Source organism: Phoxinus phoxinus (genome assembly GCF_949152265.1).
Source record: "Phoxinus phoxinus genome assembly, chromosome: 25".
NCBI lineage: Eukaryota > Metazoa > Chordata > Actinopteri > Cypriniformes > Leuciscidae > Phoxinus > Phoxinus phoxinus.
In genome coordinates, this window is record NC_136900.1 from 14,532,427 (window position 1) to 14,559,517 (window position 27,091).

At 37.6% G+C, this 27,091-nt stretch overlaps 1 protein-coding gene across 1 annotated transcript in view; it reads left to right on the forward strand.

Moving 5' to 3' along the window:
* shank2b (SH3 and multiple ankyrin repeat domains 2b) overlaps nt 1–27,091 on the forward strand; it is an 87,800-nt gene that overhangs the window by 20,595 nt on the left and 40,114 nt on the right. Inside the window, exons 9-13 of the mRNA XM_079603679.1 lie at nt 394–471; nt 4,390–4,456; nt 15,272–15,608; nt 22,948–23,105; nt 23,611–23,724. Of these exons, the coding sequence (XP_079459805.1) occupies nt 394–471; nt 4,390–4,456; nt 15,272–15,608; nt 22,948–23,105; nt 23,611–23,724 (754 nt within the window). The remainder of the gene's footprint in view (nt 1–393; nt 472–4,389; nt 4,457–15,271; nt 15,609–22,947; nt 23,106–23,610; nt 23,725–27,091) is intronic.

The window sequence follows — 27,091 nt, forward strand, 5'->3', positions numbered from 1 at the left end:
TCTCTCTCTCTCTCTCTCTCTCTCTCTCTCTCTCTCTCTCTCTCTCTCTCTCTCTCTCTCTCTCTCTCTCTCTCTCTCTCTCTCTCTCTCTCTGTCTTTCTGCTTTTGGTTCCCACATACACATTCACACATGCACTTAGGCATTGCTGCAGAGACCCCCTCTCCTTTCTCTTTGGGTGTAGACTTTGCTGTAGCATCACACTTGAATTGGACTTCCCAAAGCTGAGGGAGAAGTCTGTCACTTTTGGATCTGGCTGGGTGAGATAGGATATACAGTACCTCTTGACGTGTCTATTTTCGCTCTTAGAAGGTCAAGAAGCACAGATTGTAGAGCATCTGTTAGAGTTGGATCATATTGAATTAATTTCTCAATCATCTGCTTTTCTTCTGAAGGAAAAGTGTGCCAGGGTTCTTCTGGTCCGTGGAGCCAGCAAAGACGTCAAGAACTACAGAGGACAAACGCCCTTTCAGGTATGAGAACGTGTTGGCTTGGCTACTTTTTAATAAGTGAATGAAACAATTTTTTCACATAAGCTTGCGCATGGAAGTTTGCTATATTTTGTCGGTTTAGTGTTGGAGAAAATGAGTGCAAAATGAACTTGGGTCTATTTGTTGCTCTGTCGGGCAGAGTTCTTAATTCATTAAACAGAATGTCATATGAAAGCGCGGGCATTATGTAAGACAGCACTCAGAGAACAATGAGTGAGCGTGAGGGTAATTAATCATTTTGTTATGTTTGTTTTGTATCTTCAGATAATTAGGAGTTACATTTTGGAGAGGGAAAATAAAGAACGTCAAATCAGTTCTTATAGTTTTCTTAAGCTGAAATAAGCCAGTGGAGTTTTTTTTGTCCTGGTAAAAATCTCTTGTTCTTGTGTTTGTTTACCCAAGGAGTTTCTTTCTCAAATGTCAGATTGTGACATTCAATTGCTTGTCTGACAGCAATGGACATGATCCAAGTCTGTGGCCATGGGCTGATGACAGTGTTGCGTTTACTCTCCAGTAGCCTTCAATAATGGCTGTGACTCCAATGCCTCTAGTCATTAGTTATTTATTGTATTTAAAACTGAAGCCATTTTTAGACCAATAATTATTATTAGAAATATAGTTAAAACCAAAGTCAATACTCCGAAGCAATATTTATTAGTGAGTATTATTAAAAATCTTCGTAAAACTGCGGGAGTAGTCAGCGCATTTTATTAGAAATATCTATTAAATCTGAAGCAGTTTTGTGACATTAGTGTGTATTATTAGAAATATAGGTATGAAGTAATATTTGTGGCAAGAGTCATTAGTGCTTATTATTAACAATCCATGTAAAACTGAAGTAATTTTTGCGCCAATAGTCATTAGTGCATATTGTCTCAGACTTTGGCATGGTTTGACCAGAATTAGGTTCTCACAGAAACTTGTTAACTCAAATGTTTTCATAGAAATAACATTAGAATAAAATATACAAGAAAAGTGTATACATATTTTAACATATACATTTTTTTAAAATATTTTCATCTTCATTATAAGTCGTTTAGGAACGTGAGGAAAATTTTTAAAGACTTGTGTTATTATCTACAAATCAGTGCGGTTGTCAGACAGAACTTCAATCATGACCAATCAGATTAAACGGAGACAATTCATAATTTAAATATTTAACACTTACAATTATAATTTGAAAGATTTAGCTGCCAAATAAGTTCCAGTTTCAACTTACCTGTTTGAGCTTTGATGCCAAAATGTTGTATTTTAAGTAATGCTAACTTATAGCACTTTATTAATAACAACATAAGGGTTTACATTGTAGTTAATAGTGACTATTATTAGATTTGCTCATTTATGAATGAAGTGGAACATTTATTAATTTATGAACAATTTACACAGAAAAAAATCCATCTTCAATTGGCTAGATAGCCCCGCCCATTCCAAACAGATAGCCACGCCCTATACTCACATCATTGGTTGAGCCACTGTTGTCGTGTGAGACTCTGTTTTGATTGCACCTTAGAGACACAGTTTACACTTTTCAGGGGAATAAAACTACAAATGATGTGTTTATATACAGCTCGAATAATAGTGTTTCAAGATTGATACAGGAACAAGCTTTTGATATTTAATTTATATGATTGATTTTACATTGCAATATAATAGTAATATTTTAAGATCCAATATTTTAAGTACCCACTTCTAATAACTTTTTTTTTTTTTTGAGGTCAGTTGCTATTAAAAGGACATAATCCTAACCCATAATCGCCACCCCTCATATCACTATCATAATGAATTAGTAAAGCTTCAAAGCAAATGCTGATAGCAAAATACCATGTACAGTAAACCCTTTAATAGCAAACACGCCAACATCAATACTGTACTAGACCACCCACATAATGAAAGCTTAGCCCTTTGAAATGTAACCTCCTTGACACAAATAACGGTATCCTTTTTGCTCTTCGCTGCATCTTTCACTGCGTTTTTATTCATAGTTTGATTTCATAGTGCACAAACCTGTTCACCCAGCAAAAGCCTTTTACAATGTAGCATTCAGCATTTGTGCCATGTTTTTCGATTGTGGTTCAAGTTTTAACACCTTCAATGCAATATCCAGAGTGGAAAAATACTTGGTTTGTACAGTACTCAAATATATGTTGTTGTTTGTGCCTCAAGGAAAACTGTGGCTTTTATTAGCAAGATGGCACATATCGCAACAGTAATCCAATGGCAAACCTCCAAAAACATTCAAATAGAGCTGAGATCATTAGTTTTGCAGTCGGCTCTACAGTCAAACGCATTAAGTCAAACATTAGCAACACTTGCTGCTACATTTAGTGTTCATGGCTGGCCTCATTGTGCTAGTTGCTCGGTTTACAACCTCTAAAGCTTTGAACTGACCCTGCTCACTCCAAACCTGACGTAGGAGTGAAGTGTTTATGTAATGTACATATCAGAGCTCTCCTGATGCGTTGTTTAATGCGCTGTATTATTCATCTCATGCTGCTAAAATCATATTTCACGCCTCGGCGATCGCTCGATTACAACTCATTTAAGCAGCTCATGAAACTTCAGGCTCTCCTCTGGAACGCTTCGATCCGCCTGGTTAAACAGAACTTCTCCCCGGCAAAATAGAAGAGTGTTCAGAGCAAATTGTATTACCGCTACCCCTTTTTCTCTGAGAACGATGATACTGGGTCAACTGCAAACCGAAAAGTTCCAGCTCTTACTTAATAATGTGTGTTCATACGACAGTACTGTTTGTGTGAATAGTATTGAACAGTTGAACAAATTTCTTAAAATATTTGTTTCAATTCTAGGCCTTTACCGTGTTGATTAGCTTACCTTGCTGTTGTGTTTTTCTTCTTAACTCATCTAGCATTAGCTCTATGCTGCAACCAAGCGCCGTATTTCATTCGAAACGGAATGCAGTTCTTCTCAAGCTCATTACGTAAATCTTAGCAACTCATTTAGTGTAATGTGAATGAAGTCTGTGTTTTATCAGTACTCTAAAACCCACAAGCGTAATGCGTGTTACTCTGCCTTGGTGCACCATTTCAAACCTAGTTTTGTTCTCACGACCAGACTTGGTGACCAGACTGATGAGTAAATTATAGATCTTATAATAGACTGCGTAACTAGCTTTTTAAAGGGTGGTAAAATTAAAGCCATTAAATAGAAATGAACATCTGCTGAATGGGAAGTCGTGCTATTGAACAGTTTTTTTTTTTTTTATTGCTGTGAAGGCCCTTTTGAGGTTACATTAAGCTTTGCAGGGAATAGTTCACTAAGGCTACGTTCAGACTGCAGGTAAATGTGGCCCAAATCCGATTGTTTTTTCTCGTATGTGACTGTTTTTGTCATGACAGTGTGAACAGCACAGACCACATGGAATCTGATCTTTAAGATTCTGATTTGGGCCACTTCCATATGTGGTCATAAATCCGATACAGGTCTGATGTTTTTCAATGTGACCTCAGTCTGGACAGTCATATCGGAGTTCGTGCCACTTTTACGTCACTCAGATCGACGTATGTCACAATTCTGCACTCATGGGAGTCACTTCAAAGATTTTACATACCCTACCTACATTTTACATAGGTAGTCAATGAAGGACAGTGATGTGTCAGAGCTCACAAGTATTACTTTATATACAAGCAAAACATCATTAATGTTTAAAAACTTTGTTTTTGTCTTTTCATTCACCAAGGACTCATTCAACTGATAAAACGATATAATCTGCATCTAGGTGCTATGTGACAGTGGTCTTATTTTTAATTCAGTCGGTCTGACTGTAAGTTTGCAGACTGTTTTATGCAGCCTCAGCCTAAAAATGGAAAATGGATAGGAAAATTGTGATAAAGCCTGTGAATTAATTAATCTAATATGTTATATATGTGTTTTTTTTCAAAGGTGGCAATAATTGCTGGAAATTTTGAGCTTGCAGAGTCCATAAAGAATCACAAAGACGCTGATATTGGTAAGTTGGATTACTGCACCTTCCTTGATGTTTATGAAAACCACCTTGTAACCTGTTTTTTTTTTTTTTTTTTTCATGAATAGCAGAAACTTTTCTTACCTAGATACTCATGCAATGTAAAAAGAGACAAATATTAAACGAAATTTGTATCCATGACCTGTAAATCTGATTTCAGACTAACCAGTCCCATTGGCAATAAGCAACAAAATATAATGATAATGTGTGCACACTGAATTCCAGTCGGAATTTTTGAATACTGAATTGTGATACACTGTTGGACAATTTGGGCCTGTTCCACCTGGTCACTTCATGTGTTTTTACTGATCGGATAGCTATCTGATTAGCTATGTAGCTCTCTGATCCCACACACCCAAATAATTACCGGCCCATTTCCAAGCTTTTGGAAGTCTTGGCCAAAGTCCTTGAAACATTTGTCAACAATCAATTAAAGGACTTTCTGTCTGTTAATAATACCCTGTCTGATTTTCAATCTGGTTTTAGAAAACAACATAGCACAACTACGGCAGCCTTAAAAGTACTAAATTATTTTATTGAATGTGTTGATAACAAGTAACACTGTGCACCCTTATTTATCGATCTATCAAAAGCATTTGATACTGGTGATCATACCTCATTGATACAACGACTTGTCAGTATTGGATTATCTAAACATACTGTTGGTTTTTTAACTATCTCTCAAAGAGAACTCAATGTGTGTAGGCAGAAGGTTTTATTTCTGGTTCACTCAATGTAACTAAAGGTGTGCCACAGGGGTCAGTCCTAGGACCAGTCCTATTTACTCTATATATAAATAATGTTGAACAACATGTTCATAATGTAAATTTTCATTATTACGCTGATGATACAGTTATATATAGTTCAGTATCCACACCTAATCTGGCTCTCTCTCAGTTACAGCTTGCATTTAATATTGTTCAGCGTAACTTATTTGAATTAAAACTAGATTTAAATGCTGATAAAACAAGATCCATTTTGTTTCTAAATCAAAATCAATCCCTCATAATCTTCTGCCTATTACTACATCCCAAGGTTCGGAGATTGAGTTTGTGTCTCAGTATAGGTATCTTGGGATTTTAATTGATGACACTCTCTCCTTTTGCCCTCATGTTCAGCAACTGGTGAAAAGATTAAAAGTGAAATTGGGTTTTTACTTTAGAATCAAATCCTATCTTTCCTTTGAGGCAAAAAAGATGCTTGTTGCAGCCATTTTTATGTCTGTCCTGGACTATGGTGATGTTATATATATGCATGCATCTTCACAGTGTTTACATGCTTTAGACACTGTTTTTCATGGCACTGAGGTTCATAACAAATCTTAAAACCCTCACTCATCATTGTGTGTTGTATCCTGGGGTTGGATGGTCTGCTTTGTCCAATAGAAGACGAAAACACTGGCATTTTTTATTTATAAATCTAGAGTCCTTCATATCTTTATACCTACATCTGTAAAAAGTATGTTTGTAGCTATAGCCTACGGTCCCAGGAATTATTCGTACTGTCTGTTCCAGTGGTACGTACTGAATTGGGGGAAAAAGGCATTTAAATTTGCTGCTCCCTCTGCCTGGATTAATATGTAAAGTACATTGAAACTTATGGAGCTGGTTTCATTGGACATTTTCCATTTCAATTTGGAGAAAGAAACATCGGGCTGTAGATGTTCTAATTAGTTATGTATTGATATTGAAATCTGATTTGATTTGCTTGTGTGTGTATATGTGTACATGTATGTATTGATGGATGTTATATTTTAAACTCACACAGGCTGTGTCTGTCAGTCTTAGCCAGGACGCTCTTTCCCTGGTAAAATCTAAAATCTCCTGGTAATCATTTCCTGGTTATAATAAAATAATAAAAATCATCTTCAATACAAAGTTTGATTCAAGTCAATCATCTGTGGTTCATGCTGGATTCATTACTGAGGAATTATGTTTGATGAATATTAATACAGCGCTGCCTTGTTCTGTAGATGTTTTGATTGGCTGTGATTGTGTTGTGTCATGCAGCAGTTTAGCTTTAATTTTGGATTGCTAAATTACACGTCGCTGTTAGGCCACAGGAACACCTATAAAGTCTTGATTATACTGAAAATGAGCATGACCAAATAATTTAATTCATTTAAAATGCTATTCCTCAGCAGAATGCACAAGAGAGTATCATATTTATTAAGGTGTATATGAACCAATTGTCAGGCAGCTGATGCTGCAGGTGCAAAAGTTGTACTATGTGCTAAAGGCTAACATAAGCTAAAATGGGCTTCCTCTATTGTTGCTACTGAGACAGCAGACGTCATCTCCAGCGGCTCCTGTAATTATGCAGTGTTATAATGCTGGGCCTCAGCAATTTGTGCCTCTAGGGCTCCTGAAGAGGTTTACTTTAACTTATAATTGTGCGTCTGAACCTAGTGAGCATACAAGCTCTCTTGATTGTTTTTAGGGTCATTCAAAGTTATTTTGCATATGAGCAAATATAGTTTTAATACAGCAGCTATATATATATATATATATATATATATATATAATTGCAACTGTGTATATATCTTCCTATAACATTATATAGTCAAGAAAAAGTCATTATTATGCATATTCGGCAGAATATTTTGGACATAAACAGATTTTATTTTCTACCTCACACGGCTCTCTCTACTCCCACAGCTCTAACACGTGTAGAAGATGTCAGTGTTAATTTACCAAAAATAAAATGCATCCGCATATTTCTCTGACACTCTCAGCCACACTCTGAGGAATCCAGTGATTGAATGCGCTCGTTTCAATTAACGGACCGCATAATCATCTGCCTCATTAAAGGCAGGGAAGGCACAACAGATTTAATTAATCATTAGACATCATTAAACGAAAGGATTTAGATAAAATGAAGTCTGCTCTGGGTAAATCAGACTTTGAAGGACTTCACACGCCACGGATATGTCCGTGTATAATGTAGAGTGGAGATAACACGACATAAATAACTCATTTACATGTTAATTATTCATAACCGGCATTTTGCATGTACATTTTCACCGACTTTCACATATAGCACGTGATCCATGTGCATTATGCTTTATAAATGATGATATTAGTGATGCATGTTTTGACCCTGAGGTTGTGTGCACTGGCATTGCTGATTGTCGTTGCACCCTATAGATGGCTTCATGCACCAAACCCAAGCATGCATCTAGAGAGAGCGTTACTCAGTGGGGCTGACCTACATAAGCTACAGACCTTACAGGAAGAGGAGACTCATCCATATACACGCACTTGCACACCAGCAGAATTCCTACTATTTCCTGTTCTGAATATAGGCCATTATCAAGTCCTACGTTTTTTTCTGATTGGAATTGTCACGTTCAAGTTTTTTGTCACATTCGTCCTGGTTTTTCAGACCTGCGATGCTAATCTTCGTCTCACCGACGTGCCATAAAATTGTTAACCTGCTTACTGAATGACATTGAGTGACTTTGATTGCTTTGTCAGTTCATTTTCTGTCTATATTGATGTAAAATGGAAATGTGGGATAATGATTCTGGGACTACGCTCTAAAAAAAAATAAAGGTTCTTTGTGTAACTAACCATTGACGCAAATAAAGAACCTTTATTTTTTTAGAGCGTAGTCCCAGAATCATTATCCCACATTTCCATTTTACATCAATATATAACAATTTAACATTTACAGAATCTTTCCATTGCACAAAAGTTTCTTTATAGTGGAAAAAGGTTCTTCAGATGTTCTTTACACTATGGCCCTGTTTACACCTGGTATTAAGATGCGTTGGCATTTAAGATGATTGGATCGCAAGTAGACGAGGCAGACACATAGCCGTTTACACCTGGTGTTTTAATCCGTCTCTTTTGTCCACTTTCAAACACTTCTGTCCTGATTTCTTCGAGGGGAGGTTCTATGGGTGGGTAAATGCATGAGTTTTTTTTCAGCTCTTTCGATCTAATGGACAAAACAAGCTTACGCAATTTACATTTGAACACGCTCTGAAACACATGTGTTAGAATTCAGGAATGGCGAGAGAACATTGTGATTGGTGCATTTTTCGCCTTCAAACCAAACTTGGGTTTCCAGCCAACAAAGTTTAAATCCCCTCTGGCTAGCGCGCTTCCCACAATGTTTGCGCGTTCAGTCAGTAGGCGGAGAGTAGGCGGTCTTTTGCGGCTGTTGGAACGCATTCGACCACATAAGCGTTTAAACAACGAAAGCAATCCGGTCAAATGCGTTCGTTTTCGACTATCTCTGGAAGTGGTCGAAAGTGGAAAAGCTCAAAAATTTTCAGAGCGGTATTTAGCGCCATCCACTTGTAATCCGATCGACCAAAACACATCTTAATACCAGGTGTGAACAGGGCCTAAGATAAAATGTTTATTTTGAGAACTGTTCACTTAAAGGTTCACTTAATGGATCTTATGGAATTGCTGTGAAAACCTCCATTTGGAACCTTTATTTGAATAGTGTTGCTATTCGGAGAATAGCACTGACCTGAAGTCCAGATGTAGCATTATGCATCTTCTTTGCTACAGCTGTCAGGTTTTCCTTATACCTTTGGGTAACAGCTCTGACATAAACACAGAGATTCCATCAGCGGAATATGGGAATCAGCAGGCTTCCGGATGTTTCAATATGAGGCGAAAGGAACCTTTGACGGAATGAACTGTCTGGCCAGCTGTGCACTGATATTGTTTTTATAAGGTTTTGATTGAACAATCTTCAATAGTTGCACAGTTTGCCGTTGTGTCTAATGCGTCACTCAGAGAGGAAACAGGAACGGCTTGTTATTTTCATGCGCATAGTGGCAGGGGATCCGGTAATTACGTGTCACATGTTAGACCACAGCAGAGGGCACAGTGCTGGAGCTTTGATCTTCACAAATTCAAACCATTTGGGAAGGCTTTGCATTTCCAAAATCCACCAAAATCCATTGGGTTTTGTTTGTTTATGTGCGCCAGCCACCATGCCTATATGTTTAAACTGAGCACTGTAGTTATGCATGTAAATGTACATCCTATTTAATGCCACCCAATGGTTGCCATGGTTCCCGAATCCGCACAATAATTGGCTTAAGGGATGTGAGTTTGCCTTGTGCGCACTTGTCGCGGTTGAGAAGCCAAGGAGGTCTTGGAGCCTGGCTTATTATCGACTTACTTGGTAAAGCATTTGAAATGGCGCAGATTTCAAAGAGCACTCAAATATTGTGTGAATTATGGGAAGTTATGCATATGCACACATGCAAACGTACACACACGCAGGCTCATATTGCATTCTGCCAGTCTATATTAGATATCGGGGCCGCTGGGAAATATAATACAACATCTTGAGGTTTAATCATGGCTTATAAACAAGACCAAATTCAAAGCATGACAGAGTGATGGATTTCAGTTCACCACCCAAGTTCAAACCTGCGCCAGCTTCGATCGTATAGGTTGAGCTCTTTAGTTTGAGGTACACTTTCAAGTGCAATTTAATGACTATTGATTTAATGAGACTGTGGATACCAGCTGCGCTGGCCAGCCCCTCGCAGGCCCGACGGAATTCTTTGTTACGTATAGAGTCCTTAATTGGGTGAAAATGTCTATTCATCTTTAGCTCTGCTCTGGATGTGCAGAGGATTTAGAAATTGCTGACACATATGAAAGGATGTTTTCTTTATCAGGAAAGATTAATCAAAGCAACCGAAGCAAGGGCGATCGGCACTGGGTTTGTTAATGGCGTGAACGAAGAGAAGAAGAAAGAGGAGGGTGTCCGCAGAGAGTTAACTCACAGGGTTTGCGTTGGGTTATTTTAAAGTGGAGCTTGTTTTATTTTGAATCATGGCTATATCACAACTGCTCCCTTAAAGCACATTTACAGCTCCCCCTGGGAACCTTTTTCCAACGATTTTGCCATGTTAGTACTTGTGTATGAGTTCAGTTAGATATAAGAAGCTGTCAGTTTTGTCATTTTGCTGGCTCATTAGAGCACAGAGATGGGTTTCTAATGAAGCACAAATGGTGTTGGATTTACTGTTCCACTCTGTCCATCACTGCTTTATACAAGTCATCTAACATTGGGAGATATACAGTGGGGTCCAAAAGTCTGAGACCATATTGAAAACTTGGGATTTTTTTTATTTTATTTTTTTTATTCAAATTTGGAATTTTTAAAAACAAATTAAGCCTAGTCCTAGTCTGAAACGTGTGTTTGAGCTTTTTTTTTTTAACTGAAAGCAACTAGCATATCTTAAAATATTTTTGTCTCAAGAAAAAAAGTTTTGTCTCAAGATGTCACCAGTAATGTTTTTTTCTAAGGCACGTTTATAAAAGCTATTAAATGTTGTAATTAAACTAGGGCCTAATCCTGGCTTAATCAAGTCTTATCAGTAAAACCGGACCTAAAAGATAATTTTGCACTATTTTAGGTCAGTACCGGTAATCAAATTTAGTTTTAAATATTTAATTCATTTTAATTATTTAAATTTTTTTTTTTACAAATGTTATGCCATAATAATAAAAATGAACAATTAATCAGATTATGTAAACAATAAGTTAGTTAGTTTTCCTATGAACACTCGTAGTTCCTCTTGAACACACAGTATGAAATGGCATTTTTGAGGGATATTCTTTGGAAAAGTACCAAATGGTTATCAGTAGATGCGATATATTGAAGAATCGATTACCGATTATGTACAAAAGTTTTAATATCGGTTGCAAATATCTGTCAAACAGTGTTATTTGTATAACATTTTTGTATTTATTAATTTAGAATGATTTTATTTATGTTCAGTTTTGAGTTTTTTTTTGTTTTTTTTTTAGTAGGCTACTTCAACTTTTTTCCTCATTTTCTTTCATCTTATTTTTCATCTAATATATTGATAATTCAGATTTATTTCAATTAACGAAATGTTTTAGTTAACTAATCTATCTGAACTCCTTTGTTCAAATAGTCAGATGTTCTTGTTTTCATGAATCATCCAGTTTTGCACAACTTGTGAAGTTCATGTCAGCATGATACTGCAAATTTTAAAGTTCATGTTAATTTTACATGTCATTTTTATGCTCTATTTTTTTATTAGAATGTAATGCAAAATCTAAAGATTTTCACTAGTTGTTTCAGACTTTGGGATCTCACTGTATGTATCAACTCTATATACTGATGACATCATACCCTGACACAGATATTAATATGCAAGAATTCCTTCCTCCTTGTTTCCTCAAATATCTTTTTTTCATCTCATTCCAGAAAATGGGAGGGGGGGATAGAAAGAGACAGAGTGAGAGAGGCAATTGTGAATTTCTAGTGTGAAAGGAAGGACAGCCCACATACATGGGTAACGGGAGAATTCACAACCCGACAACTTGCACTGACTAATTTAGACATCCATCCCTTGGTTGCTTAGCAACACTCGGGGGCTTGATTCCCATACAGCTGTTTTGGTTAGCCGACAAGGGTTAAAATCCCTAATCAATAACATCTTCTCAAGTTAATTCAAACATCTTGATTGCGGCGTTCGGTGGGCGGTCGCCAGCGATTTTTAAAAACACTTCTGATGGTATCGCGAACCACTGATGGGCTGAGCTTGAAGGATTTTGGGCAATTGTGTTTATCTCAGTACTCTGTCTCATAATAGTGGTGTTTTGAATCAAATTATCCCAGCATGGTCCTGTCAACCAGCTGATTCAACAACATACTCCAATCAGTCTTCTGCCTTGTCGACCTAGAGGAATCCAGATGGGGGAGACTTCAACTGATAGTACAGTCAATGATTTGGTGAGGGGAAAGAGTGATGAGGAGAGAGAGGAAGGGGGGCGGGACGAAACGGAAAGAAACGGAGCCTGAGCGAGAGAGTTAGTGTGCGCGTATGTGTGTCAGCGAGAGAGAGAGAGAGTACCGAGCGATGAAAAGTGCGAGGCTTGTGCGCTCTGCCGATTCCTCTCGCAGTCACAGACGGCATCATGTGGAGCGGGCACTGTCACCACAGTGCTTGCCTTCTCCGTAACCCTCTCCGTTGTGCTTCAGTGACCGAGGAACCCAGGTCCAGGAGAACCTGACCTTCTGTTTCCAAGTTCCTCACGGACATTTCAAGGGAGTTATTGAGCAATAAACTCAGAGGAGCTATGAAGTCTTTACTGAATGCCTTCAAGAAAGAAGGTAAGAGGTGATCTTTTGGTCTCCTGACCTTTGGCGACTTTTGTTGCATGGGGTTCATGCTTAAAGGTGTACGGACTTTTCTTAGGTGAGGAAAAAGTGTGTTTGAGCTCTGTTATATATTATGACAGGTTACAAAAAGAAACCAAAGTTGAATCTCGTAAGGCCGAGAGTGAATTAGTCTGAGGTGGAAAGAACATCACCGTGAGAGAGTCATTTCTGTCTTCAAGGAATTCAATCAACTTCATGCTGTGAAATTCCATGGATTTTCCTTCCTGAAGAGTTCCTCGACATGTTTGTTATACCTTTCCTACAGTTTTGTTGAGTGGAATTGGTACATTTTATAATTAGAATGCTGCAATTGGAATGTTGCCACTTTGATTTCACTTGTTTGAAGGAAATGACTGTTTCGTCAGCGTTCCAAAACCAGCGTGTTCCGGCAGCCAATGGTGCTTGTGATGTCACCGGCTCCAGTTGGTGCCAGAAAAACCCTGTTTGTTGTGCTCTGTGGGGCTGTCCATATAAACCATCTAGTTTATCAATGTTGGTTTCTTTTTACTGGCAGGTTTCCTGTGGCATCACCTGCCACATCAGCGGGCGGGAGGGGGGGGGGGGGGGGGGATTTCTTCCCTGTTTGTGGGGGTTGGGTTTGAACATAAGTGCTGTAATGATCCCTCTACAGTAGCCTTTTAAATAATGAACGGGAGCATATGTACCTCTGAGACCGTTTGTCATGAACATCATCCAATGATAACCCTTCCAAGACAGCGAAGGTGATCTAATGCTCCAAGTTGGCATTACGTCAGCACATTAAGGAACAGGGGGGACTGTGTGTTTAGCGGCGTAATTCTCCTCTATGCTTCTCCTGGGTTCTTTTTCAGAATATATTTATAGCGTTTGTCTCACCCAGCCAGTGATATCTAGTTCATGCGTGAACTGTGTCTTTCAGTGGCCTGGTGTTTCCGAGAAACAAGCTTCTTTGGATAAACGTCTTCCTGGACCACCTTTAACATGCTAGCGGATGAATAAATATAGGGATTCATCATGCATACAGCGCAAACAGAGAACTCAAAGGAATATCCTAGACCTGAAAAGGGGGGTGTTGTGGAGATAAGGCTTCATCTGGCCCTGAAATTTGTGTATAACACCTTGGAACCACAGAAGTTGGTTACTGTTTGTCTCTGGAGACATTGTGATCAGCATATTCTTGTTGTTGAAGAAACCAAAAACACGTTGTGTACTCTATTAAAGGAATATTAAGCTGTAACTTTAATGTATTTTGACTCATCTCTTAGTTTGAAAAAAAAAAAATAGACCCAAACAGTAAAGCTTTTACAAGGTCAATGGGGTGATGAAGTAAAAGTTATAGCTGAAGTGTGTAGTTTTTGCACCAATAGCAACACCAAACTGAGTTTTGAGGGGACCTACAAAAAGCTTAGTTACAGTATAGTTGTCTCTGCATATTATCCTGGGATATGAGAAATAATACTTTTTTAATTTTATTAAAGAAATAATACTTTTATTAAACAAGGATGTATTACATGTATTATAGTTTTGACAGTAAAGTTAAAAAAATAATATTACAAAAGATTTGTACTTCCATCAAATGTTGTTCTTTTGACGTTTCTATTCCTAAATTAATCCAGAAAAAAATCACACTTTCCAGAAAAGTATCAAGCAGCACAACTGTTTTTTTATCACTGATAATAATAATAAATGTTTCTTCATTACCAAATCAGAATATTAGATGCATTTCTGATACCAAAAATTTACATATCTGTTTACATGGTGCAAACTTCACCCAGAGGAATACATTAGTAAATGATAAAATCCATTGACCTAGAAAAGTAAGCCTACCTCAAAAAGACTATTTTTACATATCAACTTACTAATAACCATTTTAGAATGAAACATTACTGAATATATCAGTATTATTGTCCCTGATGCTTCCAGTTTGTAAATATGTATTTTTTTTACGGTTTACATTTTTGTTTACAGCATTTATTAACCTTGGATAATGTTAATTTATCAATATATAACAATAAAAACATGATTTCATAATACAGCGAATAATGTTATTTTATGCAACTTTAAATTTAAAAATATATTAGAAATATATTAGTATATTAAGAAATTAATACTTATTAATAAATACCGGGAAAGTATTTGTTTATTGTTAGTTCAAGTTAGCTGTAGCATTAGGCTAATTCAAAGTGAGCGTGTTGAACCTTATTGTAAACTGTTAACAATTTATTGAGCACGCTTAACCAAAAATATTACTTTAACTAGAATTCGACCATGTATATAGTTGTGGAATAATGACTTGATAAAAAAATTATTTGAACACCAGCTAATTTATTCATTATTCAATAAATGAGCATCAAACTGGGTGATTGTGAACTTGATGAGCAGACAGCTTTCGGTCTATTAATGCGACTAAGTTCTCTATATGAGGAAGAAAGCAAAGCGCAATCTAGCAGCTCGCACTTGAACACTCGTTACAGTGCTCTAATTCTTGCCACTTACAATGGCATGAAGGACACCTAAAAAAGCTGAACTACTTTGATGTCGGCAGAGTACTTGAAAGTCCACTTCACACTTTAAATAAACAGTCTATTCTATTCTTCATATTTAATCACTCTCTCTTTCTCTTTCTTTCTGTCTCTCTCCCAGTGCCTTTCCGGGAGGCACCGGCAGGCACGGGTCGGAGCAGGCCGCCTCAGCACCAGGGTAGGAGCACACTTGCCACCCCACGCGTGCTGCTCCGCTCCAACAGCGACAACAACCTGAACGTCAACAAGCTACCGCTGGAACGCTCTCGCTCGCCCTCTCCTGTCGCCTCCCCCCTGCGCAGCCTCTTGCCCCGCCACCCCCAGCAGATGCAGAACAGCCCCAATGGCACGGTGACGACCATGGCTCGGGGGGGACGCTCTGCCCGAAGCCGTTCCCCTTCCCTGGGCCGACTGGGGGAGGGAGACACCCGGAGACAGACCCCGCAGCGCCACAGCAGGTCAGTGGCCATCTCAAAAGGAAGCAATAGGGGTTCTTTTTTAGGACAACTGTCAATATGCCCATGTCTGACTGTGTGTCCACTTTTGTGTGGCTCCCTCATGTCCAGGCTAGAGTGTGTCCCTTTCTGTGAGAACAAGGTTGTTTTTAACTATTGCCACCAGAGGCCCTATTTATGGCAAATCTGTGTTGTTTTTAAAAGTGAAACCAAATAGGTCAAGTGTTGGGAATTGGTGTATGGGAGGTGGACTGGACTGCAGAGATGCCCTCTGTCTGGCTTTTTCGTAAAAATTTACTTTTTTGGAGTCTTTAGGATATTAGATCTGTACGCAGTAAATAAATAAGTTTATATAAGTTTTAATTGAGTTTATACCTCACAATTCAGACTTTTTTTCTTCACAATTGTGAGTTTATATCTCGCAATTCTGTAGTTTACATCTCGCAATCCCCAAAAATCCGTCATTGAATACAAAATAAAAAAGGTAATTGTGACTTTTTATTTTCAAAAAAATGCGGACTTTTCAAAATTTTGATATTGTATTTTTTTTTTTACTTTGCTACACAACTACAATTAGACCTTGAGCTTCTTTTACCTTATTAACATATTGTTTTATTCCCTTAAATCCCTTTTAATCCTTTAATTATTTAATTCATTTCAATAAAAAGAACAATCCCCCCTCCCAAAAAAAACTTTCCCCCAATGCTTAAAACATAGTTAGGTCCTTGCATGAGATGAACAATAGAGTGGTGCAGATATGACATCAGAACCCGAAAGACTAATTCGGCGCTGGTTCCTTTGAGAACTTCTTATTGGGTTTTATAAAAACAAAAAATCGATTTATGTGTGTAAAATAAAGCCTGTGGTAAACATAACTTGGCGATACTTTGACATTTTGTTCTACAACTTAAATTACACACCCATAGCCAAAACACACTTTTTGAAGCAGATATGTTCATTTTTAAAATTTGAAACGTTTTTAATAAGTAACTAGATAAGACAGCTTTGGGATGTGAGTGTGTGCAGCTTAGGTTGTAGAGCGAGCGTCAAAGTGTCGTCAAATTATATTCACCACAGGCTTTATTTCACACAACCTAAGCTTTATTTCACACATAAATTGAAAAACCCCGTTATAAACCCCGTAGGAAAATCTCAATGGAACCAGCGGCGAATTAGACTTCTGGGTTCTGACGTCATCACCTCTCTATTAAATGTGTATTTTTGTGTCTATCAGAGATGGAAACTCGAGTAGCGAAAAAACGTGCTTGACTTGTTCCAAGCTTGTATGACTTTCTTTCTTATGTGAAACACATAAGATATTCTGAAGAATGATTAATGTGTAAAAACATATTGGACCCCACTGACTTTAATTGTATGAACCAAAAAAAAGAGACATTTTCCAAAATACCATTTTTTGTGTTAAGAATGAAAAAGAAATTCGTCTGCAACACATCATATTCTGGGGATGTAGCTTAGTTTATACAACAAGAAATATCATATTGAGTGAATATTTAAAGGGTTCTGTGTGTGTGTGTTTTTATTTTATTTTTATGAACAGTCCTTCCCTTGGCAAATTATTGAATAATGAATAAACTATCAATTTTTAAAGTGCATTGTATTTAAGATAAAAGGATCTTTATATATTATTTTAAAAGTTTGAAAAGGGTAATTCTAAGAAATAATACATTATGGAAAAATATTTGAAATTAATTTACTTGCACCAGTGAGTTTTTATAAAAGTAAAGGGATAGTTCACACAAAGCTATTGTATGGCTTCAGAACACTTGGTATATGGACTATTTTATGCTATGTTTTCAAAGTAACATAAAGAGTCCTCTTTGAAGCTTGGAAGCTTCAGTTCCTATTTAATGCAATTGTAAGAAAAAGAGCAACTGAGACATTCTTCAAAATTTCTCCTAGTTTGTTTCACAAAAGAAGTGTCACACAGGAACTACATGCGGGAATAAATGATGCCAATTGCAGCATATAGTCAACTATTACTGTACGTTTACTGTAACCTTGTGACAAAAGACTAGACTTTATCTGGCGCATCCCGTGAGGTTTGCTTATGGCCTTGAAAAGAAACCGTGACAAATATTTGGACATCTGTCTGTAAAATATCCCGATCATGCCAAGGTTTGGTTGCATTTGCAATGTGACATGCACCTGATCCAGGATGGGATTGGACATGCGCCCGGGCTGTTTTTTTTTTTAGCTTTGTGACTTTGGGTGCAGCAGCGCATAATACAAAGGTGCAATATGGAGACTTGGCAAACAATTAGGCCACAGAGAGAGGCGAGAATCTGCTCGGAAAGATAGAGAGCATGTGTGTGTGTGGCCATGCATATATATATATTCCCTGTGAGTGAATGCTTGCGTGGGTGCTCGTCGTGTAGTGAAAGTTCAGCATGCATGTGTATATGTGTGTGTGCGCTTGCGTGCGTCTGCTCGCATGCATGTGTGTCGGTGGGTGTGCGAATCTTGTCACTCAACAGGGGTTCTAGCGCGAGAGCAGGCTCGGTACAGTAAGTGGGCCAGGCCAATTACTCACTTCCACTGCAAAAAACTCTTAATTAGATGTCATTTTAAAAAGGAAGAATTAACTCCTCTGGTATTTGACCCTGTTCTCCTCTCGTTTCTCACGCCGCAGCCTATATAGATCCGTTTGTTGTGCTAGACGTGTTTTACGGTGGCATTCACGAATAAAAAAAAACGCACAACAACCGAAAACAAAGACTAAACAGCTGGTCTTTCGGATCCAAAAACCGGGGACTTGGATTCCAGTGCCAGTGTCAAACCCGTGGAAATATCATTGGCTCTCGTGCCTGCATGTGCAGCTCAAATGGAACGCCATCCCTTAGTTACAGCAGCAGTTGCTATGGCTATGTCCGTATGGTGTGTGTACATGTGTGAGCGTGTCACTTTCAGTCGGTGTCTGTGTGTCTTCTATGTGGCTTCTACTCCGTGGTGTATTAGATAATGTGGCTGCTCTTCAGAGGCTCAGAATGGAACCGAAGCAGATGTAGTCAGTTGTAGCGTCATATTGCCATTTGTCAACCGCTATAAACAAGGGAAATACGAGACGCTCCGTCTCGTGCCAGTAAAGGTCATGTTGTAGATACAACACGCTGCTTGTTCAGAGTTGTTTGAAGATGCTGATATGTTTTGAAGACCTACTGTATGAAAAAAAAAGTACTGTGGTTTTTACATTTAGGTATTTACAGGGCCCTTCTCTCTCTCTCTCTCTCTCTCTCTCTCTCTCTCTCTCTCTCTCTCTCTCTCTCTCTCTCTCTCTCTCTCTCTCTCTCTATTAAGGGTGTAACGGTTCTTGATAAATCAAATCGTACCGTTCTCCACCCATGGTTTGGGTTTCATCTTAAATCTGAGGATGCATCTATAATATAGTTTGTTGAAAGCAAAAATGCCTATGTATATGCATTCTGGCTTTCCAATTACAACAGCGATGATCAAAAAAAACTTTGTTCAGTGCGTGTGGCGAATGCTGTAATATGACCAGTTGTTTATGCCGTCATCACCCGGGTGTTGATAGCACGCAAGAGCAGGTGAGACCTGAAAATCACACGTTGCTATCTGTGTTTAAACTAAACTCATTAAAGCCTTGCCAATTTAAACATTCAAACGCAAGAAGATGCGAAAGAGAACTCGGGCACGCTGTAAGAAGATTTGTGTGCGCACTCATCCGAAGCACGCACACTGAAAGCAGCGTCTCAGACAGCACACACAAATAATAATAATAATAATAATACATTTTATTTATTTGGCGCCTTTCTGGGCACTCAAGGTCACTCAAATATTGAGTTCTCTTTCAAGTCTTGCACTTGAACGGACCAATTCACATACAATGTCAACATGCCCGTCTTGGCTAGTATCCTAGCAAACATAGTAGGTTATGTCTTAAGTGAATGTAAACAGTTGAGAAAAATAACGCATGTGGTCAGTGTCAGTTTACTGGATCTGTCTATTTTGTCTTAAAGGGACAGCAGACTAATATTCCTGCTGTCTGTGCTTTTAATGTTAATCAAACAACAAAAGACAAGGAAATCACTCTCTGCTCTTGATTGAATAGCTTTGGTAACTTTAATAATGATGAATCTTTATTTAATTCATACAGTGAAGATTATATGCAATGTTATTTTAAATTTCATTACTTTTGATTCAATTTCTATACCTGAAAACTACTGTTAGATGCCTGAAAAGCACTGTTTATATTATATGTATCTTTGCTCCATTGTATTTATTTGTGCGGTTGCTTGTAGTATGATTATTTGTGTGTGTGTGTGTGTGTGTGTGTGTGTGTGTGTGTGTGTGTGTGTGTGTGTGTAGAGAATTAAAATAAATTCAAAATTACATACATGTGTGTATATATATATATATATATATATATATATATATAGATGTAATTTAGAATTTATTTTATGGATGGAAATGTGGATAGATAATATTTAAATTATCAAAATGGTTAATTGCATTATTTATTATGGATTGGATATTATGGATTAGCTACTGTGTATATGACATTAAAAAAAATTGTCAAAAAAACATATTTTATCTAAGTATAATGGATTTCACATTAGCAATTTTTACTCAAGAAGTTTTAAAAATTGGTATTGTAAAGTACCTTTTTTGCTAATAAGTTCTTTTCATTCTTTGTCATTAAAAAATAGAACAACTCATAAAGCCTTGACGTAAGGTCTCAGACAAGTTGAATAACAGGATTGTTGAATATGCGTCCTGTAGCTTGAACCCTATAGCCTGCAACATACTAATCAAATAAACAATACTCACAGCCAGACCCCGGTAAAATTACCAGTGTTTAATGAACTCCTACAGAGTTAAATGAAGCCCGATTTAGCTTAAACTAAGTTGAACTCTATAGCTGTCAATATAAACATGATTTCTCTGGCTATGTGCAAGCCAAGTGTTTGCCAGAGCAGATATTCTGTGGTCATATTCTGATTGCAGCGTCAAAATCTTAAAGATGTTGAGACCTTATTTCCTTCAAGCTTGATTAAAAATAGACCTGTGGATGTGAATACGTGCAGCGCTTGAACCGATTTCTAACACTTACTGGCCTTGTTTCCTTCCTCCCTGTTTTGCATAAATACCTCAGCCCACATTAACTCTTTTTCTGCTTTTTTTTCTCCAAAAATAAGATGCGAAGCGCAGCTTATGTAATTGTCTTTGGATGAAGCTGGATAAGAAAGCTTCGCTGCTCGCTTGACAGCTAGTTGCATTGGCAGACCGGTTGGCTGCCATAGGCGGTGCTCTAAATGAGTAAGCCAGTCATTTATGGTTTGCTGAAATATGCTTGTTTTTCTTCCAGATGGTGTAGATTCTGTACGTGAGGCCATTTGAAAGTTGATTATTAGATATATCGGCAAGCAATAGAAGCAAATTAGGATTTCTGTTGCAGAGTGTTTGGCACTTATTCACGTAACTACAGTTGGTGGCAAGGGTGGATAGAGATAGTGCTGGTATTTTTGGTGCTTAAAAGATAGTTGGGGTCATTTTTGTGATTTTCAGCGCTTGAATCTGATTGGCTGAACAGATTTGCAGCTGGGAGTTAATTTTGCGGTGCCGTGCACCCTATTTAGTTTCCTCTTAAAATGTGACACAGTGTGCTTTCTGCATCATATTTCATATGATATGGTTATTTTCTCACAGGTGTTGCAGGTTGTGCTACCACTTTCTGGTACTCTCCATGTATCATTTCATTTTTAAATAATAAACCAGGTGTATCTGTTTAGGGCTGTTTAGCTTGTGAACACTTTTTTGGGCTACAAAAAAAAAAATCATATCACATCTGTATCATCTTCGTCAAGCTTTGTTACGTAAGACGGCTAATCTACAGTAGGTGTGTTGACTTTGGGCACTGACATTGAGAGGGTCTCAGTGGAGGCTTAAAAAAGCAGGAAGCACATAGAGGGCATATGTAGGTGCTATGTCCCAATTTCATCTGCTCCTATAGGCTGAAGCCGCCCGATGCCACGGGGACTTTGAGAGGTTGAGAGGTAGGGCATGTCATATGTGAACATGAAGTTTGCTTGTGTGACACTATATGATTTTTATACGTACAGGATGGATAGATGTTTCATGATAGCAGAATTCAGGTTTGTGAATAGACTATGTTTATACTTGTGGCCAATTTGAACCCCGATTTGTTCAACATGGTCTTTTTACCCTATGTATGTTCAATTATTTTATTTTATTTATAAAAGCGATTTGAAATTTATTTGCAATCGGCCTTCCTCTGGCCTCCTTGTTAAAGTGAAAGCATGGAAAAGAACAATATGTGCATCCAAGATTATGCGTGTCATCATCATCATCGAAAACTGGATGTTCTTGTGCAGTGAGACTTGCAGTGTTATTTTTAGTTCCATCGCTCCCTCATTAACACCTTCATTAAAAACATCGTCGGGACTGTTTTTTTGTTGAGTCTTTAATGTCAGCACTTTTCTGGAGAACAAGTTTTTTTTTCCCGGATGGGAGCCGTCTGCTCCTTCTGAGCGGATGGAGTCATCTCAGGACAGGGCTCAGCTGCTTTTAGAGGTAATGTTTCCTGGGAGCCGTCACTGGATAAGTTAATGATTCAGCGTGGCCCAGGGCAGGAATCAAAATCTCTGCTTGTTGGAAACGTATCTAGGAGAACCTCTTGGCTTTAATGTATAATTCTGATGTCTATCCAGCAGAGGGAGCCCTTATACTTTTTATAGCGGTGTTCTAGCATCCTAGTGCGCCTCGATGCGCACCACAGACATGGCTAGACCCTGTTTAGGGATCTTCATCCTCCACGTCTTCATCTCTTAAAACCAGAGATTAAACTGTCATGCCCTTAGAAATGTATTCTCTCTCTTCATGTATGTTGTAGTAAAGCATCTGAGATTACTTATTATTTTAATTAACTTTAGAGCTAGATTTCTTTTTTAAATGTTAATTGTAATATTTTTCAATAATATTCAATATTTTAATGTTTACATATATGTATATATTTTTTTCTTCATATATATATATATATATATATATATATATATATATATATATATATATATATTTATATATATATTATTATATTTTATATGTATGTACTTTTAAATAAAATATATTATTAAATTTAAATATATATATTGTTTATATCATTGCTAATATTATTATAAAAATAACAAAATTATATTATTATATTATTTAACAATATAATAATAACAGTACAAATGTATTATTAGGATTATTACTATTATTTGTGTGTGTGTGTATATATATATATAATTTATATATAATATTATAATTTATAATAATATTCAGATAATGTTGCTTGTATTCCCAGTCCCCGTGCCAACAGGGATGCCTTTTCCGGCATGGACACCCCAGGGTCCAAGCGCAAGCTGTACAGTGCTGTGCCAGGAAGACATTATGTGGTGGTCAAGACTTACCAACCACTGGCTGAGGGCGAAATAGCTTTGTACAAGAACGACAGGGTTAAAGGTAAATGTCTCTCTAAAATTGCATTTCAGTTTACTTAATTAAACCATATGTTATTGATAGTAAATACCTTTTTTTTAAGAGTGTGTTGCACCAAATGAAGGGAAAAGCTGGTTTGTAACAGGGAGTGCAGTTTCTCCTGCCATATGGAGAACAAGAATTCACAGATTCTGCCCTTCGGCACCAGGCGATGCCTGGCCGGAGCTAGCAACACTTCACAAACAGAAAGAGATGAACTAGAGAGATTTCAGTGGATAAAAGTAAAGACTTCACTGGATAAATGAATCATAGGCCTGATATATAAAATTGGTATGTGTATTTACACACCGGTAGTGAAGTGGTTATAATGTCAGTCGGAGAATGAGCAAAAATAATCTTGAATACTAAAAGAGCTGCATGTATTACAGTCATTTTTCCTGGTGTCATATTTTAGGACTGCACAATATATGCAGTATGTAAATACTGAGAACAGTGTTTTATTTATATTTTTTGCTGACTTTCTCTATAGTTCTCAGTATTGGAGAAGGAGGATTCTGGGAAGGCAGTGCTCGAGGGAATGTAGGCTGGTTCCCAGCAGAATGTGTGGAAGAGATTCCAAGCAAACCCAACGAGGACAGGCCATGTGAGTGTGTACACGCAAATACACACCGGCACACACATTCAACATGTTCTCATTCACTGACATTGCAACTTAAAGGAATAGTAAACCCAAAACTGACACTTCTGTCATTGTTTAAGGGCCGTTTACACAACACTGTGTTCAACTAAAAATGTGCAAACATCTGAAAACGGGATTCAAAGTGCAAGTACAAATTACATGTGTAAATTATAAAAACGCAAATTTGTGAAAAAGGTGACGTAATGAGCATGTGTATAACGCGTTCGGTCTATAGGTGCATCGTTTTTCTTTACAAAGTGACATCACCAACTACTGGCCTGGCATGGATAATGCTGCATCTTTAGTCGTTTTGGCGGATCCGTGTGAACGGGGATCGTTTTAACAACGTTGTCGCCTGTACGCGAAAAATGCAAAGGAAAACCGTTTCTGTTTTTAGTACATTGTTGTTGTGTAAACACATTTTATGAAAAATACCTGTCATGTTTACACTGCCCCAACAGACACAGACAAACACTGATTAAACATGTTCAGCCGGGTGAAAACCAACCCCATTAAATAGTTTGTAATAGTTTTAGTTTTATTTAACAATAACAACACTTTTCCAAACCCATGTGACTTTCTTTCTTTAGTGGAAAACAGAATCACACTGTTCATCAAACAGTTCACACTGCTCTGTTTCATACAATGAAAGTAGTCCATACCGCTTGAGCACTATATTCAAGATCTCCTAAAGCTGTACACAAAAGAAATGAGAGAACCAATGGTGGCATCAGTGACGTCAAACTTTGCATGAAGTGCCTTGTTTTCGCACAGCATATATTTCAATACCTCAGAGCTGAAACGGACTACTTTATGATACTTTTACTGTCTTTTTCTCGTTTTTTGGAGCTTGACAGCCCCTGGTCACCATTTACTTTCATTGTATTAAAAGGAGCAGAATGAACATTCTGCTAAACTACTTCTTTTGTGTTCTACTGAAGAAAGAAATTCATATGCATTTAGAACAACATGAAGGTGAGTAAATGATGACAGAATCTTCATTTTGGGTGAACTATCACAAAGTGTAAGCTTCAGATAGTTTGTTTCTTCATATATTACACAGTGAGTGGAAAACAACTTATCCCCTTCCTCTTATTGTCTTTTTTCACTCTATTCTTCTCCAGTGCTCTGATAACCCACAGAATATGTGAGAAGCCTTGCGGCGATAGCAGGCTGTTAATTCAGTTAGTGTTCATTTGCAACTAGGCCACAAAGCGCACGCGTGTCCACCTCTCAGATCAAATGCTCGAGTTCATCTGTCAACCATAGCCGTGGATGAGCACCTGAGAAATTGTGCATTATTTCCAAATTGGACAGAGCACAGAAATGCTATTAACAGCAATCATAGCAGCTCTAGTCCAAATGTTTGATAAATTTAGATGATTTTTTTTTTAGTTGTGAGTACAATCATTGGCTGTTGTGTAGCTGTGGTGTGCGCACTCAACATTCACTGTGCAAATTGGCAGAAGGGGCCAGGGGCAACATTCTGTTGAGAGTTGTTATTTTGGGCCAAATGAATGCCTTCCACATCAGTGCAGCTACTGTGCGTTTTTCAGCCCTGTATGTGTGTGTGGTGCAAGTGTCATAGAGGCGTTTAGATTTCTTCATTGAAAACCATCCGAACCTTTACAGTGCACGCATAATTATTATGCAAGTCTGATCATATTTTTTTTCCTTGCGTATTTTACCAATTCCAAACCACTTCAGTCTTAAAGTCCACGTGTAGTCAATAATTGTATCTCTTAAAACTCATCTTTGATCAGCAAAATTACATATATAAACGTTTTTTCCCTTAATTGTCATGCCTTAAAATAGCTTGAATGTAACTCTACACCCTTGCCTCATTTAGTATACATGGTTATATGAATATGCAAATTATCCCCGCCTCCACTCACTCGCACCAGCTCAGAGATTCACTCGTTGATGAACACATGTTGACGTGATTGGTTACAAGGTAGTTTGTGACGTCAGAAACACATGCAATTTCAAACCGCGTTTTTGAGACTGTCTTTGGTTCATTGCAGTTTTAAGAAGAAAATACTCAGCCATGGTGTTGACTTATGAATTTGCACATGGTTTGTCTTAAAGCATATAAAATAAAATAAACTCATAAACATATAAACAACTTTAAAAACTTGATTTTCATAACTACTATTAATTTTGTATATAATAATTTATAAGTGATATATAATACTAAACTATATATAATGTTGTAGTGCAATTCTATATAAGTTGCTAAATTGAGGACCATTGGACAAGAAATGCTCCGGTTGAGAAGAAAAGATATTAACTGCAAAAGTTTTCAATTATTAAAGTGAAGAATTCTCTGTTAGACCAAGAATTAAACCACAGTGTCACAAAGTCTCCAGTGCCACCATTTTCAAGAACTTTCTGCAACCTAGAGTCTCCAGAAGTACAAGGTGTCTGGTTCTCTGAGACTTTGCTAAGGTAAAAAATCTTGAAACATGACCCCCTCTTCAGAAGAATCACATTGATGTGGTTTGGAATTGGTAAAATGTGTTAGAAATATGATCAGAAGAATATTGACTCGCATAATAATTAGGCATGCACTGTATAACAGTAACAGTAAAAGGCTTTGCATTGTATCGCACTTGACATAATTACACACAACGTAATTATCCGAATCCTGTTGTTAATCTACAGTCACGCTTTAGTCTAAAATCTCAATGATAATTCTCTGCTGTGGTCCAGATTGTTGGCTATGACCATGTACAGTAAGACAGCTATTGGCAGCTACATGAAACAAATGGAGAGCTGTTCACGACAGCATGTGGTGAGCAGAATGGAGGTGTGGTGAACGACAGCTGTCATTGGCCAAGAGGCTTTGGCCCATGTGACTCGGGGAGAGAGTCTGGCTGACTCAGCTCTCAGACTGTAAGATCTAAGTTCACCCGTCATATGATGGAACATGACATTTGCCTTGAGGTTGTCCTGCTGTAAGTGCTTCTGCATCTGTATGGCTAATTGTTTTGGTGAACTGAATTGTAAAAAAAGGTTTCCTTGCTGCTGTCGTTTGGATAAACTTGTAGTCCCACCCTAAACTCATTCTATTGGTTGAGCCAGTGTTGCTATGCTTAGTTGGTTTTATTCTCAAATAAACGGAGCAATGTTTTGAAATCGATTCAATGTTTATACTTTTTAGGGGAATCTTGGCCTACATATAGTTGTCTCTGGGTACAAGAAAGTATTTTAACATCGCAATATGACAAATCACCATTAAAACATATGAAACGTATGTTTCAATAATTCTTGCGTAGTTGATTAGTAAATTGGTTCAATGACAATAAGAACGTCTACGATAAAGCTTTTT